General features: G+C 41.9%; 1 protein-coding gene across 2 annotated transcripts in view; it reads left to right on the forward strand.

The window, feature by feature from the left end:
* Prkcb (protein kinase C beta) overlaps positions 1 to 21,778 on the forward strand; it is a 310,851-nt gene that overhangs the window by 205,914 nt on the left and 83,159 nt on the right. For both annotated transcript variants that reach the window (XM_063226675.1, XM_063226676.1), the window contains exons 6-8: positions 8,189 to 8,345; positions 9,431 to 9,565; positions 15,148 to 15,244. In XM_063226675.1, coding sequence (XP_063082745.1) covers positions 8,189 to 8,345; positions 9,431 to 9,565; positions 15,148 to 15,244 — 389 coding nt within the window. The remainder of the gene's footprint in view (positions 1 to 8,188; positions 8,346 to 9,430; positions 9,566 to 15,147; positions 15,245 to 21,778) is intronic.

Raw genomic sequence — 21,778 nt, forward strand, 5'->3', positions numbered from 1 at the left:
GAGCCCCTGGTGGTTCTCACCCCGGAGGGGCCATAGTCTGCCACACTGCCACCGTTTACAAGGGAGGTGAGCTGCTTGATTGGGTTCCCTGCACTATACTTTCTTGAGGGACAACCTTGAAGGCAAACATCACTGATGGCTTAAGGCAGGCAAGAAGGATGTTACTGGAGACATTAAAAGGCTGGGTAGGATTATGGGTAGGATTATGAATGAAATAAATCACAGCAGTGCATGAGTTGAGAGAAAAGGCAACAAGACCAGAGAAAAAGAAGCTTCAGGCTTAGGTGGGAGTTAAAAATAAATGTAAAAGAAAATGGTATAAAGGGAACAGAAGTAAAATCACAAAATAATCGAAAATAGAGAAAATCTGAATGTTCCTATCACTGTCTACGGCCATAACCACCCTGAACATGCCCGATCTTGTCTAAATGTTCCTATCACAAAGAAATGATAAATGTTCGAGAAAGTGGATAACCTAAGCTTCCCGATTTAACCAATATGTAGCATGCAAATGTACCAAAAACTTCACATTGTACCCTGTGAAGATATGTAATTGTTATTGTTCATAAAAAAGATTACTGGAGAATTCAGTGCAAGGACTATTCCAGGTGACGCTCCAAGGGGCTAGATTGGAATGGAATGAAGCTCAGACTAATAAGAAGTAGTAGATTTATTGCATTCAGCTTCAGGTCATCTATCATGTTCATACTACCTCCTCCAAGACTATTTGTATGAAAATCACATTGAAAAGATACTCTTTTAAGCTCTGAAATTTATCTTGATCATTATAAATTTTTGTTCTGTGGTTTGGTCTAAATTCTTTGAAAGGGGAAAAGAAAATCAACATTTGCTGGGCCCTGCCATGTGCTTTACATTCCACTTTAAAGTTACTGCCCTCTGTAATTAGAGAGGTTATATAATTTATTGTCAACACCTAAACTCCTTTGAGAGTGAAACGACAAGAAGTGTAGACTGAGGTCATCCAGGCAAGCAGGTGTATGGCCACCCTAGCTACTATCCAGTGGCCCACTTGAGTCAGCTGTAGTTTTATCAGTATTTGGGGGACATAGTAACCAAGGCTCAGGTAAGTGTTTTGATGGAGAACACCCAGCTAGTGAGAGACATGGCAAAGGTAAGATTTAATCCGGGTCTGCCTGACTTCGGAGTCCAGCCCTTGCACATTTACTTCCTCTGCACCAGCTCCCACCATCTCACTTGCCATCATTTGACAGGCTTTCTTCTCAACAGACACAGTGATGGTCCCAGCTGGAGGTCTGTCTCAACACGGATAATTAGACATGTGATAACTGTACCTCTGCCAGCAGTGACGGGAAGCCAGCTGTGCTAGGAGCCTTGGGGCTGCGACAGACATGCTCAGGATGACTTAGAAGCTGCTCACAGGCTGCCGGAGGACCCTGAGTTTGCTTGCTTTGTAATCAGAACCTGTCACAGGGTGACCAGTTAAGAGGATGGGGATGGGGACTGTTAGAGATTCCAGGGCTTGCAAATACCACACAGTACCAGAGAAGCTGGAGGTTAGAAACCCTGAGGGTGAGAAGTTAAGTACACAGGAATCAAAGTGACAGATTGAAAAGCAAGTCTAAGAAGTTCTAATGTGAGCTGTGTGGCATGGTACTGGAGTGAGTCAAAGGTCCAGGGAGCTGTCAGCTGCAGGAGGTTGTTGGAATTGGAGAGGGACAGGGCAGGATAGCAGAAGTAGCTCGCACTGCTGAAATTGGTCACCTGGTGATTGCCTCTCTCTCCAGCTCTGCCTTGACACTGGGCATAGGCTGAGTGTGTCTCACTGATCTTCATGAGGGAATCTTGGGTCTCTATATTATTAGAGCTCGTGTTCTGGGCTCTTGGGGTTGAAACTATGAGTTTTGAAACTGCATTCTGCAGATTGAGTTGCTCTCGGAAATCTTTGGTGGGAAGAGACTGAGGTCCCTGAGAGCAAGGCAGTGGCTTCTTGGAAGCTGTCAATACACAACTAGATATTTTTTGTTAGGTTTTAATAACACCACCAGAGCAAGATGCATTCTTTTCATAGAAAATTTAGAGAGTGACAGACAAAAACTGGTCTTTCTGCTCACAGCCCCAAACCGTTATCCTTATATTGTCCTCAGAAGTAACTGTTTCTTTTTTTTGGTCTTTTTTTCTTTTTATCGGTACCAGGGATCGAACTCACAACTGCCTGCTTGCAAGGCAGGCGCTTATGCCGCTGAGCTAAATCCCCGTCCTGAAGTAACTGTTTCTTAAATCAATCTTTCTTCTAGACTATTTTCTGTATATTTACATTCATATATGACCATGTAGAGAATGTGTTTATCATACTTTCCTTTTGAAGATTTGGACATCTATTTGAACTTTTTATTTTGAAATAAACTTGAAATTACAGAAAAATGTCAAGAATAGTGAAAGGAACTTTTGAATTCTCTTTACCTGATTGACTAACTGTTTATGTTACATTCCATTTGACTTAGCATTCTTTCCATTAAATATTTTTATGTATGTGCATTTTTTCTCAAGGCCACTTGAGAATAAGTTGGAGCATGGTTCCCATTAACCCCCAAATACTTCAGTATTCAATTCCCCAGTACAAGGACATTCTTTTACATATATATAGTATAATTATCTAAAAGAGGAAATGTGACATTGACCCAATGCCATTATTTAAAAGCTCAGGTCCAGATTTCATTCATAGAACCACTCATGTTTTTTTTCTCAAAAATACTGTAATCAATTTTCTTTCTCTTGCTTCTCTTTCATCAAAAATGTTAGTGCATGTGGACAACCCAGTATTACCAGCATGTGCATAGTAGTTCATAGTACGAATAGACTGCAGATCATTGATTCTTTCCAGGTTAGCTTTTCTTTTTTTGTTTACCTTTTTGTTCATTTATTTCTTTTTGTTTTTGCAGTGCTGGGGAGTGAACCCAAGCCCTTGTGCATGCTTTACCACTGAGCCTACAGCCCTTTTAATTTTAGTTTGTGACAGGGTCTTGTTGAGTGGCCCAGACTGACTTTGAATATGCAATCCTCCTGCTTCAGCCTACCAAGTAGTTGATATTACAGGCATGTACCATCGTGCCTGAGGTAGCAAATATCCTCAAACTGAGTGTTAGTGGGTATGACTTTGAGTCACAGTTTTCTAGACACATAATGAGGAAGAGTAAGGTTCATATTTTAAGGAAAGTTTCTTCAAATGGAGTTTTAATAGAATTTCTCCTCACTCATACAATGAGGGGTCAAGACAAGAAAAAACTTTGCTACAATTTTTTGGGGACAGAAAAAAAATTAGGAAAGTTCTCGGTGAAGAGCAATTTTTAGGAAATTCTGTAACATTGGTGCTATCCTTTTATAGATTCAATACTACTTTAGCAATTTTCCCCTAGAATTCAGAGGTTGCTTACTCTGATTTTTGTGATTGTTGTTCTAGAGATTGAACATAGGGCATTTTCTACTGAGCTATACCCTTTTCCCTTTTTAATTTTTATTTTGTCTCACTAAGTTTCTAAATTACCCAGACTGAGCTTAAACTTTCAATCCCCCTGTCTCAGCCTCTCAGAACTCTGGGGTGACAGGCAGTCACCTCAAGCCCACCACCAGTGCTCTAAATTGATGGCAATAATTTTCACTATCACCCAGCTTCATATCCAAAGCAAGCCATGGTCCCGAGGCTAGGAAGCTCATCTTCTGTACATGTAGCAAACCTCCACCAGGGAGAAAGGCTGTTTTTCTACTGCATGTGAAGCACTTTATACCATCTGGGCTGGATGGGTTTCAACAAAGATAGTAAAGAAACATTTATCAAGAAAAATCAAAGATGATCTTGCCAAGTGTGGTCTAGAGAGATTTGCTCTCTTGATATATATGTGGCTGTCACTGCAGGGCAACACAACTTGACTGTGAAAGCTTCCTGAGGGATAGATCTTTGGATATGAGACTGCCACTGTTGTCAACTGATCGTGATACAGTGGTTTTAGTTGCTGTAGTTTTAGAGATGTGAATACCAACAGTTCAAAAGCAATTTTCATCCTCTCCTTCCAAAGGGGTTTTTTTTTTTTTTTTTTTTGCCCTCTTTCATAGAGAACAGATTCCAATGGACAGAAGTCGAAGAAAAGTGTGAAAGAGTGAGCGTGAGAGGAGAGCTGGAGTGGTGTCTCTGTCAGGAATGGGAGTATGAGAAGTAGTGAAAGCCAAAGGAAAGGGCATTCTTTTTTGATCCTAAATTTTTATTAGCATATATCTTCCTTCCCTAGTTGCTGAGGTGAAATACTCAAGCCCACAACTTACAGAAGGAGCGGTTTATTTTGGCTCATGTTTCAGTCCATAATCAGCTGGCTGTAAGGCAGAAAGGCATGGCAAGAGGAGAGGTGCTTGCAGTATGGTGGACAGGAAGCAGTGAGGGTGAAGGGAGGAGCAGGGGAAGGAGATGGACCCTTCCAGGCCGTGGCCCCAGAGACCACCTCCTCAGATCAGGCTCTGCTTCCCAACATCTCATTTAGCTATAAACTCATCAGTGGATACATCCACTGATGAGCATCACACACCCATGATCCAGTCACCTCCCAGAAGCTTCGCCTATGAGTACATGAGGCTTCAGAGAGATATTTAGATATGGACCATAATAGTATCAGTTTGAGCTGCAAAATACATTCACTGTGGGAATGGTGCACATGCATATCACATCTTGATTCCTTTTATTTTCCCTCCTTTCTCCCCCTCCTCCCATCCTCAGGTTCACTTCCCACCTCCATGAAGTCTATCTCCATTCTTATCATCTGTCTTTTAGTTTGCTCTTTGAAGTATTTATGCTTTGGGTTTCTCACATAAAAGAAACCACATGCTATTTAACTGTCTCTGATTTGTTTCACTTAGCATTATGGCCTAGCTCAAGGTGCATCAATTTTTCTACAAGTGACTTAAATTTATGGCTAATTAGTACTCCATTAGGTATTTATGCTACATTTTCTTTATCCATTCATCTGGTGATGGACACAGAGAACACTTCCAAGATTTGGCTACTGTGAATTGTGTTGCTATAAACATGAGTATGCATATATCCCTGTAATATGATGTCTTCAAGTCTTTTGGGAAGATACCTAGAAGTATAGTTGAGTCAAGTTGGATCTCCATGTTTAACTTTCTAAAGAATCTCCATAAAAATTTCCAAAGTTAGTGTACTAGTTTACATTCTCACCAAAAACGTAGATTCTTTTCCCCCCACAACCTTGCCAGTATTTGTTGTGTTTTGAGTTTGTGATGATAGCTACTGGAAAAAGACATTCTTCACCCATTAACCTGAAGATGGACAGCTCCAGCATGCAGCACTCTGTGGCCCTCCAGAGCACTCTACAAGGCCTGCAGAATCCTAAACTTACAAGAGAAGACTTTTTCTCCAGTGATTATCTTTGTGGCATTGTTCGTCAGACAAGGAAGCAGGGACTGGCTTCACGAGAAGGAAGAAAGAGGAGCAGCTTCCACTTGCCTGCGTTGTCAATCAAACAGACAGACAAGATTCTGGCGCCTTAGTGCTTCAGATCATGTTTTTTATGGAACTCACTGTGTGATAGAAGTGTCATTCCCAGACTAGAAACTGGCACATGCTATTTTCCTTGGAAAGCTCAAGAAATGAGAGAAAATAACAGTTGGGGATTGTACTTTGTGGGGAAAATGCACTGGCGTCTTAAGAAAGCATCACTCTGCAGAGCAGCGTTACTCACTGTGTTCTCTGTAGGCCAGCGACGTCAGCCTCATGTGGAAACTTGTTAGAAAGCAAACGAACAGATCCCAATCCAGACCTAAAAGGGCGGCATCTGTCGGTGCAGGGTGGGTCCCAGGAATCTCTCTCAGTCCTTTGGTGACCCTTAGGCACGCTAAGGGTAGAGAAGCACTATTCTGGAAGGATTCGTATGGGAAGATCAAATAGATTGTTCTCAAGAAAAAAGATCACAGGTTGTTCTGTCTTATCCTGCTCCATTTGGAAATGATTAAGTATTCAAGACAGAAATAGACAAAGAGGGCAGTGAGTAATAATGATGCAATAGCAGTTCCATGGCTAATATTTATTGAGTATTTTTCTAGGTTCCAGATTCTGTGCTAAACATGTCAGTTTTACTTTTTAGCAGCCAAAGTGAGGTTTGAGCAGCAAAGAAAGTGAGTTTTAAATACAAAAAGTATTTCTGATAGGTAAAATATCTACCCTGTGTCTTAGAACCCTGTATCCAGAACACTGTGCAGTCTGTCTTGGATTAGAAGTCTCGTTAGACTCCTTCCTTCTTTCCTCCTTTTCCTTCCTCCCTCCTTTCCTTCTCTCAACATTGATCAGTTGCTTGGGGTTTTGCTAGTTAAGAAACATGAAAAAAAACAGGAGAGAGCTGAGGCTATTTTTCAGGGAACAATATATAATGTACTGCAAAGTTTAAGCTGGGGTAAATGAAGGACAAACCAGAGGGAATGGGAATTCAGAGAGTGGATGCTGGGTGCAGAATGGATTGGTGGGGCAGACTTTTGGGAAGGAGTAATGGGGTTAATGAACTAGACAATAGGAAGTGACATAAGATAGTGGGGATATGTGCCGTGTAATTTGGGGGATGATAAAGTCCAGGGTGTGACATGGGAGGGGATAACTGAAAATCACAGGAACTGAGCTGGCACTTTATCCCCTGTTTTCCAATGTGTTTGTCTTGCCTTCTTGAACTAGAGTTCCTGTTTTTATTGTCTCATTGCTCTGGTGGAACGTTTAGAAAAAATTGTTTAATAATGGCTATGGTAATGGGTATCTGTGTCTTCCTTCCAGCTTTCATGGGATTGCGTTTATCATGAACTGTGGCATTATTATTTCAGATAACCTGAATCCTGTTAAGAAATTCCATTGCTATTTTCAAATAAATACAGTTATCTTATGGTTTTCTCCTTTCACCTACAAGTTGATGAATATTTTAATAATAGATTTGCAGAGGTTGAATCATCATTGTATTTCTGGTAGGAGTCATTCCATATTTAATGTCTAGTAGATGGTTTGATTTGTTTAGAATTGAGTATATTACCTGGGATTTCTCTGTTGTAAGTGAGATAGTTAACACTGTATCCTTAAGACCTGTACATCTCTCATTTTCAAGTCCCCTTTCTTCAACTACGTATGTTCCTGGCTTTTGAACTGACTCTGATTAATTTTTCCCTCTTTCTCCAGGCTGATATTTTATTCTACCTCCTCCTTTCCATGGCTGGTGGCACTTTTACTCCTGATCTACTTTCTTTCCTCCCCTAAACTGGTCTTTTGACCTTCACAAGGAAGTTCATGACTGAGGGTGGAGCCTTGTTATAATTCTGCCAGTATTTTTCCTGTCTTCTCTCAGTGAGTGTCTGGGTGCTGGTTAACAGGTGCACCTTGGTTTATTTTAGCTGGCAACTCTAATTCTTTTTTAGCTTTTTGTTTCAGAACTGAAGTAAAATTCACATCACATAAAATTAGCCACTCACTTTTAAAGTGTAAGTTCAGTGGCATTCGGTACTTTCACAGTGTTGTGCAGCCATCATCTCTCTCTCTTTAATAAATTTAATAAGAAACTACTCAAAAACAGTAGCTTCCCCTTTTCCCTGTGTCCTCAGCCAGAGGCAACTAGTTTGTTGTATATGTCTCTATGGGTTTTACCTGTTTGGGAAGTTTCATATAAATAGAATCATAATACATGACTTCTTGTGTCTGGGTACATATATTCCCAATAGTCCAGAAGTAGAAATGACACAAATGTTGATCCACAGATGAGTGCATAAACAGAACGTCTTAGATCTGTACAGTGGGATATTACTGAGCCTGAAAAATGAAGAAGTGATCCATGCTATCACATGGGACTTGAAAACATGCTACATGAAAGAAGCCAGTCTTTCTGTTGTCTTTGTAGAAGAAAGCTTAGAAAACTTACAGTTATTCCTGGGTGTGGCATAGAAAGAGCAAAATGAAACCGGAAATTAGCCTTTAGCCAGTGTACAACAAAATCTACACTATACCATTATACATTTTATATAACTGTTGATATTTATAGCTGTTGATATTAATAAAAGCAAAATTTCCAGGAATCTTGTGGTGCCAAGGACCCTGCCTGCTGCATGTTCTGCAGAGGTTACTTGGTGTGTAAACCATTTTGGGCACTGTTAGTGTTAAAACTACTTTTTTCTTTTGTAGTAAGAGATGCTAAAAACCTTGTACCCATGGACCCCAATGGCTTGTCAGATCCCTATGTAAAACTGAAACTGATTCCTGATCCTAAAAGCGAGAGCAAGCAGAAGACCAAAACCATCAAGTGCTCCCTTAACCCTGAGTGGAACGAGACATTTAGATTGTAAGTTGACATCATGGCGGCCCAGCGTGGGTGGGAGAGGTATATATGAGCCATCAGAAACTAGGGATTCCTCTCTTCCTGCCTGCTGTCTCCTTCCCTTCCTCTCTTCCTGCCTTCCTAGCTCCCTTCCTTATTCCCTTCGTGAGCCAAGGCATTTTTAAAATAGAGTTCAGAAGACCCATGATATGGGGACTGGGTGGGCTGGGAAGCAGCACAGTGTGTTATGAAAGTAAATTGTGAGAGAAGCTGTGGGTCTTAGGTAACAGTGGGATATAACCGATGGGGTGTGGTGACAACCTGTCTAGGGCTCAGTTTAGGGATAATGTTGGGTCTTTGGACTGCTGGGAGATCTCCATTAGCTTCCCTTGCCAGTATCCAAAAATTTGTGCCAATAAGTGTGGTGTCAGAGCAGCTGATATTTATTGAGCACATGTTATGTGTAACATGCACAAGTTAAGTGATCCAACTTCATTGACTCATTTCATTCCCATTTTGTAGATGAGGTGTATTAAAGCAGATGCTCAAAGTTCTATAGCAAGTATAAAGTGCTGGGGGCTTTGGCCTTAGACAGTCTGACATCAGAGCCCATGCTTCAGTTGCAGCCTAAAAGCACACGACTTTGGATAGTCCATTTGGTTCCTTTGGACAGTCCCATTTCTCAGGGCAAAGTAGGAAACGCCTAGGCTTTAATCCAGTGCCTCAGACCAGATAATTTCCCTTTCCCTGTACACTGCTTCAGCCTCAACCCACACATGTGCAAATACGTAATACATGTGCATACACACCCAATTATGTAACTTCTATCTGTATTCAGTAGGATTACCTGAACACTGTGGACTCTATTAAGACATAGCAGAAGTAGGAGCTGCTCCTGTCGGAGCTGGCCCAGGTCCTCTGCTTGTTTAAGCCACAGGCTGTCAAGCAGGAAGAGCTCCCTGTCTCTGGGGAAAGGAAACCAAGTATGTTTCTTGCAGAAGCTTGTAACGTTTAAAAATTTCTAGCTCCAGGTCTTGTCCTCTTGTACTTTTCATCTGCTTGAGAAGTCACGACAGCTTCTGCTGCCTTCTCTCTTTTTTTCTTTGCAGTCAGCTGAAAGAATCAGACAAAGACAGAAGACTGTCCGTGGAGATTTGGGATTGGGATCTGACCAGTAGGAATGACTTCATGGGGTCTTTGTCCTTTGGGATTTCTGAGCTGCAGAAAGCTGGTGTTGACGGATGGTAAGAAAAATCTTACTTTGGGAACCACAGTATAATTTAGTCCATCAAGTATGGGATCAAGTGTCTTTCTTTTTCTTTTGAAAGTGAAGCATGAAAACAGAGTCCCAAAGTGAGGGCTGCTGAATTGGGTCTGCCTCACAGATAGTTTTATTCGGTCCTTTAACTTAAAAAGGAATGATAAGCCAGGCATAAGAGGCTGAGACAGGAGGATCGTCATGAGTTGGAGGCTAGCCTCGGCTACACATAGCAAGAGACTTTCTCAAAACAAACAAACAGGAATAATAAGTTGCCAGTATTTTAGAATCTGGGGCCCAAGACACCAATTGAGAACAGCTGAATAGACAAGACATGGTTTTCTATTTGCCTCAGTCCTCACCACTCCCTACTTGTGACACTTGCCCTATTTGAAACAGTTATGTAATTTTGCTGGCACTAAAGTGGCTCTCAGTTTACCCAAAAGCCCTGCGCAATCCACTTTCAGATTCTGGCTTTTTAAGGAGATACATCTTCATTGAGGGCTGCATGTGATCAACTTCACAGTCAGCTACAATATTTCCTTTGTTCTGGGGTCTTTTCTTTTTCTGGCTCTTCCTTTCTTTTCCTTCCTTCCTTCCTTCCTTCCTCCCTCCCTCCCTCCCTCCCTCCCTTCCTCCTTCCTTCCTTCCTTCCTTCCTTCCTTCCTTCCTTCCTTCCTTCCTCCCTCCTTCCCTCCCTCCCTTCCTCCTTCCTTCCTTCCTTCCTTCCTTCCTTCCTTCCTTCCTCCCTCCCTCCCTCCCTTCCTCCTTCCTTCCTTCCTTCCTTCCTTCTTTCCTTCCTTCCTTCTCACACCTTTGTACTGAACCTCATGGCCTTTGTACTGAACTACATCCTCAGCCTTTTTTAAAAATTTTTTATTTTGAGAGACAGAATCTTGCTAAGTTGCTCAGGCTGAACTTGGACTTGTGATCCTCTTGCCTCAGCTTCCCAGAGTGCTGGAATTACAAGAATGGCATACAACCAGCTCACCTTTTCTAAGAGTACATATCTCTGCAGATTCAGGAGGCCATCTGGACTTGATTCAGTTGTGAATGATAAACAAACGAATATTACTGCGAAGAAAGAAACAAGTAATTAGAAAATTTTCTAACATGACATTAAAAGGTCATCCAATCATCTTTTCCCCCAATGTTTAGATAGTTCTTCCTCTAACATATGGATGAATTCCACCTTCATTGACTCACATATTGGATGTTACTTCCTCTTTAAGCAAAGTTTAAAGAGGTTAGAGACAAAGAAAGCATGATCCCCAGGGGGTTGAAGCAAGATAGAGAGAACATAATAATGATAATAATTACAATAACGATAGCTACCACTTACTGATTCTCACTAGATGCCAAGTGCTGGGCTGAGCATTCACATGGGACTAATCAGATGTGCAGAAAAATAAAACTGTTTTTTTTTTCTCTAAAATGGATCCATACTTTACCGTGCAATTTTGTGACCTCACAATAGCCAAAAAGAAGGGTCCCTTCACTTGCATGGGGCACTTTGTGGGCTCTGGTTACAGAGTGACCATTCCTGCTGGCCCATGAAACAGTGGCTACTACTTCACCCTGGAGCTTTTATCCCTCGCCTGTTGTGCTCCACAAGTCCTCTCTTTGTCCCAGCCCCACGATACCACCTGGCCCCATTTTTCTCAGCACTTCCAGGGTTTTCCTTCATGGGAAACCAAGGATGCTGCTGCAGGGTCCTGAACTTTGCCCTCCCTTTGCCATTACAGTGGTGATGATGGGAATCCATAGGGTGCCACCCCAGGAAACCTACCACTCCTGCCCCCTCTTCTTCTCCCAGGAAATAAACACATTATCACAGTCTTCCTTCTGGGCCAGCACCTGAAACAATTTTAAATAATTGTTGGCTTCAGACAGTTGTCTACTTAAACAATTTTGCTGGGAGAACTTTAATAAGCATGCTGCATTTAGTACAGGAAAATAAAAAGAAAATATAAAGGTATAAAAGATCTGGACATTATAATAAGCTGGAATGTAGCAATGACAGCAGAAAACAGAGACACAAAAATGGCTTAGTGTTAAGGGATGGTGCCCCAGGACTAAGTCCAAAGCACGACCACATTTACTCTTAGATCATCACTTAATTCTCCCAACAGCCCTAGCTAGAGCATCATTCCCAAGAATCAGAGTCTTTAACGCTATATTAAGGACACACAGCTCTTAAATGACAGCGTGGGAGTTTGGGTCCAGGCATCCGTGATGCCAGAGCCAAAGAATATACTGATACTGTTCTGTCTCTTGACATAGGGGTAGGCAGAGAGCTGGGGGAAAGTGGAGGGGAGATACCTGGGGTTGACCTTAGCTCTCCTAACTGGATGGATGTATTATGACCTCAGGAATGTCACTTGTCCTCTCTGTGCCACGGCCTTCTCCAAAGACATTATGCCACTCACCAGATTGGTAAAATACCCTTTCTCCATGCTTAGGATGTTTGTTAAGTTGATGGAGTAATAGTTGAGAGGAAACATTTGCAAAGTGATGCTGCCTTGGCTTTAACGGAATCAAATTCTAGAAATTTGGATTCTAATTAACATTACGTGATCTTTGGCAAGTCACATGCACTCTCTGACTCAGTGTTCCCAGACAGAAGGACCTGGGCTTCTCCAGTTATTCTGCTGTGCTGTACAGTCATGCATCATGTAATCATGGTGCAGTCAACAACAGACCTATAAGATTATAAGGGAGCTGGCTACAGTGACATATGCTCATTATCACTGCATTCTGGAGGCTGAGGCAGGAGGATCGTAAGTTTGAGCTCAGCCCAGGCAATTTAATGACTTAGATAGAGATTCTTTCTCAAAATAAAAAATATAAAAGGGCTGGAGATGTAGTTTACTGTAAAAGCCCTGGGTTCAATCGGTAGTACTGACCAAAAAAAAAAAAAAAAAAAAAAGATTTTAAAGGAGCTGAAAAATTCCTGTCACCTAGCGAGCGATGTCATGCCAGTGTGCTACAATGGCCTGTGCTGTTCAGTGCATTGGTGCATTGGCATGCTACCCAGGTTTGTAGCTCCAGAATGGCCTGTTAGACCATACAGCACAGCCATGCAGCAGGGTGTGTCTTGTAGAGTTATGGAAGCACACCTGGTGGTCACACAATAAGGATATCGCCTACTGACGCACTGTCAGAAGGTGTCCTGCTCACTAAGTGACACATAGATGTCATTTACAACCATGTGGCAGAGCATGTGAGCAGTCCAGATGTGGTGCACCTGCCCCAGGCTCATCTGCCTCCGCTGCCAGCTCAGGCTCTGCTGTCAAATCCTCTTCTGCGTTTCTAATTTTGTTTGTTTATGCTGTCTTGTTTCTTTCCTCCTGATTTTCTGGAGGTTCATCTGTTTTATTTATTTTTTTCTTCACAGAATTAGCTGTGGGATTTGTGTATCAATTCTATGTCTGTCTTCTCCTTTTGGTAGGTTTTATTTTGTACTTTGAATTTCATTTTGCTAATTTGTTTTTCTTCTTTTATCTTCTTTTGCTCTTCAAAATAATGAACAAATATTTAAGGGACCAGCTAATTCCTCTGTTTCAATGTCATGTTCAGACTGTTTTGTGTCTTTCCTGAGGTGTCTGCATTTGTGTTTTAAATTTCCTATCATGCTTTTTTTTAGGCATGCTTCTTAGCTTCTTAAATTAGCTTTCTGCTTAAATTTTTATTACTAATTTAAAATTATAGCTGTCATGTTTTATAGGCAGAGAATATGTCCTGTGCGCTTTTCTTTCTTTTTCTCTTCTGTTTTCTTTTTTCTCAATTTAGCTTGGTATATGTTCAGTGTTGCTAAATGGTCTGTGAACATGACAATAAAAATGTTAGTCAGGTTTTTGATACTGGGACAAAATACCTGATCTCTGCAGCTTAAAGGAACAGCAGTGTAATTAGACCCATGTGCTAACCAAATATTCTACCATCCAATTACATTCCCAGCCCAGAGAGTGTCTTTTAAAAGTAAATGTATTATTTAAGAACCAGATGTTTTAATGAAGAGCAGTAAGTCAAAATAATACACAGGTTACCAAAATCCATGAACGCAGCATAAGGACAGATAAAGTGCCCAATCGCAGGCCTTTTTTTTTTTTTTTCCTACTACTATTTTACTTTTCAGAATTTCCTGGAAGGACTGCTGCGTGGCTAGCACTCTTCTCAATTTCCAGCAAAGATACAGATGTTCTCTTATTTTTATGTCTTTTGATGACTTCAGTGGAAATTTGAGGAAGAAAATACGAACTGCAAGGCGGCATTTCTGTTTGACTCACCTATCTTTCTATTTTTGGAAGCTGCCTAAGATTTGTGAACGGAGAGGAAATTGTGATGAACATTGTAAACTTTGGTGAGGAGGCATCTGGGAGTGAGGAGTTTGGGAGTGAGGACTTTTTCCTCCTAATTTTCTCAAACGCCTTGGGAATGTCACTTTTCCTTCCTCATTCTTACCCCCTCACTAGTTGGAAACATCTTGGTGCTCAGAGACAAACTGAAGCTACCGCATTTGCTATAAAAGTTAGTATCATGGTGTGAATCATCACCATGGCAATGAGTGTGACTTTCGTTGAGCACTTACTGAATGCCGGACACAGCACTTACTTCACATGCATCATCACACAATTCTGTGAAAAAGGGATTTGTAGTTCAGGGCGTGAATGTGAGATACAAAGGCTCAGTGAGACTAACCACCTGTAATCGAAGATCACCTGAGGACGCGAGGCAGGGGCAGAGGCAAAGTGTGGACCTGGGCTGGTGACACAACCACTCAGGAATAATGTTTCTTAAGAAGGAGACTGCAGAACTCTTTGGGCATTGGGAAGTCTATGGTCGTCCCTGTGTATTCCCATGAATGCCACACGCGAAATGAGAGGTAGAGAAATGCTGGGAAAGCTGATAAGGATGCGTGGGCGCCTCTGCAGTGGGTGCCTCTCAGAATGAAAAGCACCCAGTGCACAAGACATGGATAAAGACATCAGTAATCAAATGGATGTAACTAAAGAAGCTGTGCCTGTGAAGGAGAGCGTACTTTGCATTGTAATGTGCATTGTTTTCTGATGTGGCAAACCTTATTTATGTTTCACATTTACCTTATACATACAGCTTGAAGGTAATTTTATACAATTACTTTGCACAAAATCAGGGTTTCATGGTATGGAATGCTCTATGCGTGGTGTCATGTTGGGAATGAAAAGGGTTTGGCTATCGGAGCATTGTGGGTTTTGAATTTTTGAGTTAGAGATGGGCAATCCATGGTTAAAAAATAGACAGATAGGGGCTGGGGATTTAGCTCAGTGGCATAAGCGCCTGCCTTGGAAGCCTGTGGTCATGAGTTCAATCCCTGGTACCGGTAAAAATACAAAAAAAAAAAAAAAAAAAAAAAAAAAATAGATAGATAGATAGTACTTGGCTATATACACACAACAAAACTCCCCAGAACCTTCCACATAGTTTTTTATGTAGAGCTCTTTATAGGCCTTTTTCTTGTACTCTGCTCAATAAAATAACAGCAAGCAGAGAGTCATGGAGTTTGTCCGCCCTGTCCTCTCCCTCTAGGTTTAAGTTACTGAGCCAGGAGGAAGGCGAGTACTTCAACGTGCCTGTGCCGCCGGAAGGAAGCGAGGGCAATGAAGAGCTGCGGCAGAAATTTGAGGTGAGCCTTTGCTTTTCTTTTTTCTTCCTTCCTTCTTTTATTTCCTTTTCTGTCTGTCTTCCTTCCTTCCTTCCTTCCCTCCTTCCTTCCTTCCCTCCTTCCACCATCCATGGGAACCAGATGATTTCACACTGTGCTGATTTCCTGCTGGTGGATTGGTTTCTGCCATAGGCTTTTCCTGACTTTCAGCCTTTGTCTGCCACACTGTTCCAAATCCTGTTTCTACCTGAAGACGCCGATGAAATACCATCTTGCTTTGTGCAGTCATTTCTGTTTCTCTGCCCCACATTCAGACTTAGATATTCCTTCAAAAGTGCTCATTCACTGCTCTGGTGATTTTGAGGGTAATTTGGACTGAAATGGTAGTAATAGTAAGTGAAAGGAGTGGGCAGAGTCAGAATGTATTTTGGAGGCCAAGTGAGCTAGGTTTGCTGACACACTTGAACCCACCGGCAGGGCTGTGAACACTGCTAACAAGTGGAATTTGTTGTGGTGGTAATTCTGTGAAATGCCTAGTGGGTGGCTCATCCCAGAGAGAAACTGTATCAAACAGATTGTGGTTGACTCTGAATTGAGCTGTCAGATAAGCCCCTTCCCTTCTGTGGGGACAGATGAACCCCATTTCCATCTATGTGGGGACAGCAAATATACAGAACGTGTCTCATTTTACAAAAGAAGTGTTTTTGGGGAGATAAGTTTGTATACATGCATTACAAAAGTGTATTGCGTGATTTCAAAGTGGGTTCAAGAGGGAAAGCACGTTGTTTTGTTCGTACACATTTAAGGTACTGAGTGGTGGAAATCATCAATTTGAGATAAGCAATGATAGACTACTAACCTTGAAAAAATGGATAAAATAGCATAGCTAAAAAGAGATGGAGTGATGCTATTCATTAAAAAATCATACCAGAGAATTTTAAAATTATGATCACATAGAGTTCTGTGAAAGAAAAACCATGTACCTTGGAAATATATAAAAGTAATGGAATGTTGTGTGAGAAGACATGGGAAATGTCAGGGGGAAAAAACTGCAGTGTAAATGAACCAAATAAAAAGGAGAGAAAGAGCCTTCCATTCAGCAAGAACTTGTGCTTGTGCAAAAGCCCTGTGGCAGGGAGCTACATAGCAACTATATGAGACTGATAAAGGGCCAGGAGATAAGTGGAGAGGGCCAGAGAGTGAATCCAAAACACAGTGGGGATCAGAGTAACAGGGCTGTGCTTGCTTTGATAAGGATATTGGCATTTATCATTGGAATTGTGCTCATTTCCCCCTCAACTGGACAGAAATAGCACTTGAGTGTCCACAGGTTCCTTGTCTTGATGCTGTCCCTCCATGCAGCCTGAGTGATACTGACGGTTCTAACCTAGTCAGTTCTCTCTTTCTGAAAACAAGTGAAATGAACTTGCTGACTTGAGCTTGTCAGCATTCTCCAGTGACCTTCATCACTGAAGGTCATTCTCTCAGTGCCTGCTCAAGCCCAAATGAATGTATAAAAGACCCTCCCACCAAGCGGAGCTGAGATCTGGATACACTGATAAAAATTAGGCAGGAAAGTAGTCCTTCCAGAGATCCATCTTATCTAGAATTGATGATTTCCCAGGGATTTCTCTATCTTTTTTCCCATCTCTCTGAGTATACAGTGTCCATTTGCTGCGGTGTTCAAGCTGTACCATTGTGGATGAGAAAACACAAGACTTTTTTTCTTGTGTATGAAAAAGTCTCACTTTTGCAAAATGATTTCTTCTGTCCTGGGGCAACTAGGGTGACATTTCAGAACACCAAGGAAGACATTTTCTCCACGAACAGAGCATTTGTCTGAGTCAGTAATTGGCTTGAAGTAAAGGACTACTTTATCTGCATGCAACAAAAGTGTTCCTTTTTTCTAGCTAGAGCCTGCAAATGCTTGTTTATGCCCAAATTATAATCACTCCGTACCATAGTTTCTGATTAAAAAAATGTTTCCAACAGACCGAAAATTGTTCTTAGGCACACAGAGGGATTTCAGTTGACCTTGAACGTGAGAAATATAATCCCTGTGCAATAACCAATTAGCACCTGGAATGACTCAGAAATTACTTGCAAGCCTCTTATCTGGAGGAATTCTGAGTGACGGTAAAATCCAGCTGCTGGAATTGGGGTAATGGAGTTTCATGGTAGGGTGAGCCTGTGCAATGAACACGCACACACATTCCAGAGCATCAGCATTGTGTCTGCCTGCAGTCTTAACTGTGGGCCTCCTGATGTGTCAGGAAAGGGAGGACTCTGCACTGGGTGGTTCAGAGTGGGTGTTCTGACAGCCTTAGAATGTATTTATTGAACAGAGTGCCTAAGATGCACTATTTACTATTCTAAGTGCTTTATAAATATTAACTCAATTTAACTTTTGTAACTACCATAAGTGTGTTAGTACTGTTATCATTTTCTCTTTCTTTCTTTCTTTCTTTCTTTCTTTCTTTCTTTCTTTCTTTCTTTCTTTCTTCTTTCTTTCTTCCTTTCGCAGATAAAGAAACTGAGGTGCAGAGAATTAAGTAATTTTTCGAGGTCCAGAGCTGGTTATTGTCCTGGGTTTGCATTTCCTCAGAAACTTACTATAAAGATGCTGGCTTTCCTTGTATAAAATGATGCAGCATTTGTATATCACCTGTGTACATTCTCCCAAATACTTTAAATCATCTCTAGATTACTCATAATACCTAGCATAATGTTCAAGCTCTTTGCGTAGTTGTGATAGTTTATCGGTAAGAGAATAATGATAAAAGGGGAAAGAAGTCTGTACGTGTTTAATACAGATGCATTTTAAAAATGAATATTTTGGATCTATGGTTGGATGGATTGCAGATGCAGAACCTGCTGATGCTGAGGGCCTGCTGTGTTATCAAGCACACACTGGTTGGCTGTGGGCCACTGCAGTTGAATCCCGCAGAACTCTGGGAGTCCCACCCAGAATGTGTGCTTGAGTCTTGCCACAGAGGGATTAGCCACAGCTCTCCCTCCTGCTGTGGGTGAGGCCTGTGCCCAGGGAATTCATTTCACACACCAGCATTGTTCAGGGCCCTGTTGGTGGGAGGTGCACGCTCTTGCAACCATAAGATGAACCCTGAGGCCAAGTCGCAGGTGTTAGCAGTGAGCTACCCCAGGTGTGGGAGCAGAACACCTAAGGGTCTTGACTGAGCACTGGTGCACCTCTGACAGCAGAGCCTGGCATTCAGAGTGGGCTGCCTGGGTTTGAATCGCAGTTTTGCAGCTTCCTTACTGAGTGACTAGAGGCAAGATGCTAATTTCCTCTGAGTTTCTGTCCCCACTGTATGTAAAAATGGGGAATTAGAACCCTTCTAGTTTCATAAGGCTATAAGGGCTGAATGAGGTAATGCATTTATGCTCATTCAGATGTCAGGGGCTGCCTCTGCTTCCCCAATGTAGTAAATACAGCTCAGAATATGCTCCTACTGGGAGTGGGTAGAAGACTTTGCAGGGTCTCTCAGGCTGTTAGCCCCTGTGTCTCCTGTGCTGGTCAGCTCAAAGTGCCCCATCATAGCTTCTCATAGAAACTGGATGCAGAGGAGTGAGTCTGCAGCTGAAGCCAGAACAGGCATTAAATATCATCTTGTGGGAGCCTAGAGTTTGCTGCTGAGGAACCTTTGCTGCCCTCGAAGCATCCTGGAAAGTGGCTGCCTCTCTGCTTAGAAATGTTCACTGTTTGCTTCCTCTTTGAACACTGAGTTCTAGGGCTCTGCATTGCAGACATGAAAGGCAAGCATTAGTGGTTCCTGTTCCTCAAGGCATAGCCAGCCAGCAAGAGAAAGGGCTTTTTTTTGGTGTGTGCCCAGGATTGAACTCAAGACCTCGCACTTGCCAGACAGGCACTTTCGCCACTGAGCTAAATCTCAGACTCAAAAATTGGACAGTTTCGATTTGGGCCCCAATTTTTTATGCTTGGTCTTTGGTAGGAGAATGTGTGAAGCATGAGACTATGTGGAACCATGGCATCCTTAGAGGATGTGTGGCAGAATTTTGTCCCCTAAAAGGTCATTGTGTTGGGGCCACAGGCCCAAATACTTTCAAGAACCAGGATGATGACAAGAAAGGGCTAAAGCTTGTTGCTAGATCTAGTTTTTTGAAAGAAGTCAGTAATGTGGGTTTTTATAAGGCTTCCTGACTTTCAACAGTTGGCAACTGATTAAAGTATTAAAATAACAACAAACACTGTTTGGGATATATCAGTGGTATTACTGGATTTCTGATCTAAAATCTGGAAATTTAAACGGCATGCTGTATTATTCTGTTTTATGTTGCTGTAAATAAATACCTGAAACTGGTTACTTTAAAAAGAAAAAAAGTTTTTAAAAAGCTCACTGTTTTGGAGGCTGAGTCCAAGATTGGGCAACTTTATCAATTTGCCCTCTAGTGAGAACTCCCATGGTTGGGTCACAATGTGATGGAGAAAGAGAAAATGACCTAGGTGCTTATAAGGCACACAAAATGGCTTCACCTTATAGTAACCAGCTCTTGAGTAACTAACTGTACAAGACCAGCATTACTTTTGAGGGTTGCTACCCCAGTGATCTACCTGCTTCCTCTTGGGCTCATCTCTTGAAGGTCTTACTGTCTCTCACACCACAGTGGGGACCAAGCTTCTAGCACAGAAGACTCTGGGGGCACACCCAAGCCAGATCTTGAGCAGAACATATCCCTGAGAGCAGAGGCACAAAGCACATTGAAGCAGAGTGAAGGAAGAAAGCCTGCAGCCCTAAGTTCAAAAAGACTGAAAGTGGTTTGCGGGGCTGAAAGATGAGGCTGTCACCCACTTGTTGCTCTTTAAAAGACAAGGAGAAAGCCCAAGGAAAAATTAAAATAATCAGACACTTCTAAGCAAAGTCAAAGAAGAAGCTGGAAAGTGTGAGTGCCGTGCCTTGATTTCATGGGCCTGTGCTCCAGGACCTCTGGGCAGATGGGCATATACTTCCAGTGGACTGGCACGGGCACTGGGGGCCAGGGCAGGCAGAACTGGGGTCTTCACAGGCTGGAGATCGAATGTGTGCGTTTGATGGATCCTAAATCAGGACTCAAAGGAGCTGGGAGACACAGTGGCAAAGAGTGAGGTGGAGGAAATGTGCTCTGGTCTGGCCAAGGTGGGAAAAATTCCGTGAGACAGAGAGAAAGGATTTGGGAAGCTGAGAGCACAAGGCCCGAGAAAGGCAATGCAGCTTCTGCCCTCGGCTCTTGATGTGTGGTCTTCTTTGCAAATAAGATACTCCTGTAGTTTTAATTATCCCCTTTTTGCCTATGACCCCCATATCTCCATCCCCAGGTCCTATGTATTTCTTACCCCCAAATCCATAAGTACCATTGTTTACTGGGTATTTCCACTTAACTGTTTCTCAGTGTTAAGCAATACTTTTACTTCAGCATATCTTTTCCACAAAATAAAATCTTTGTAGTAGTCAGCTTTTCCATCACTAGGACAAATTATAGCATTTGCCAAGCGTAGCTTAAAAGCAAAAGGGTTTATTTTGACTCATGGATTCAGCTGATGGTCAGCCGCTCTAAGCAGAAATATCATGGTGAAGGATCTCATGATCAAAGCTGTCCAGACCATAGCAGCAAGGAAACAGAAAGAGCAAGACAACTGGAGAAACGAAGGAAAGAAAAGGACTGAGGACAAGAATGCATTCTTGGGCTAGGGGTATAGTTTGGTGGCACAGTGCTTGCCTGGCAAGCATGAGATCCTGAGTTCTATTCCTGGTCTACCTGCTCCCCCCCACAAAGGAATATCTTCTTCAAATCACACCCCCAGTGACCACCTTTTCCAACCAGGTCCTACTGCCTAATAGCACAGTTGGCTATGTACTCATCTATGGATTAGTTCACTGATGAGGTTTGCACTATTGATACTCTAATGAAGAAGGAAATTTCACATTAAACCATAGCCTGGTCAGCTGTTTCACAGCAGTTTTGTTAGTATCTCTGAAGTATAAACAACACAAATGCTCATAAAACAGAATAATAAGCATCAATTAATGAAACTCCACAATACAAAGAAACAAATTAACTGGGCATGGTGGCACACATGTGTATTCCCAGCACTTTGGGAGGCTGAGGCAAGAGGAATTGTAAATTTGAGCCAAGCCTGACAACTTAGTAAGATCTTGTCTCAAAATAAGTTTTTTAAAAAAAAAAACAGATGTCTAGTTTAATATGAAGACCCTGGGTTCAATTCCCAGTATCAGATGTACAAAAGAAGGCAAATTACTAATTCATACAAGATGGATGAATTTTAAGAAGAGTTTGATGTGTGAAAGAAATCAGACATGAAAGAGTATGTACTCTTTGATTCTATTTAGATAAAATTCAACAACAGAGAAAACTGATCAATGGAATAGAAATCAAAGCAGATTGCCTATGTTGTTTGGGGGGAGGGACTGTTTGGAAACTTTTGGAGGTGTTGATGATAGAGATGTTTTATCTTGTTTGGGATATGGGTTACATGAATGAAAATGGGCACTTAAGATTTGTGTATTTCACTTGTATATC

This window comes from Cavia porcellus, unplaced genomic scaffold, assembly GCF_034190915.1.
Source record: "Cavia porcellus strain 051 isolate PalLab524CR breed Dunkin Hartley unplaced genomic scaffold, mCavPor4.1 scaffold_16, whole genome shotgun sequence".
NCBI classification, from domain to species: domain Eukaryota; kingdom Metazoa; phylum Chordata; class Mammalia; order Rodentia; family Caviidae; genus Cavia; species Cavia porcellus.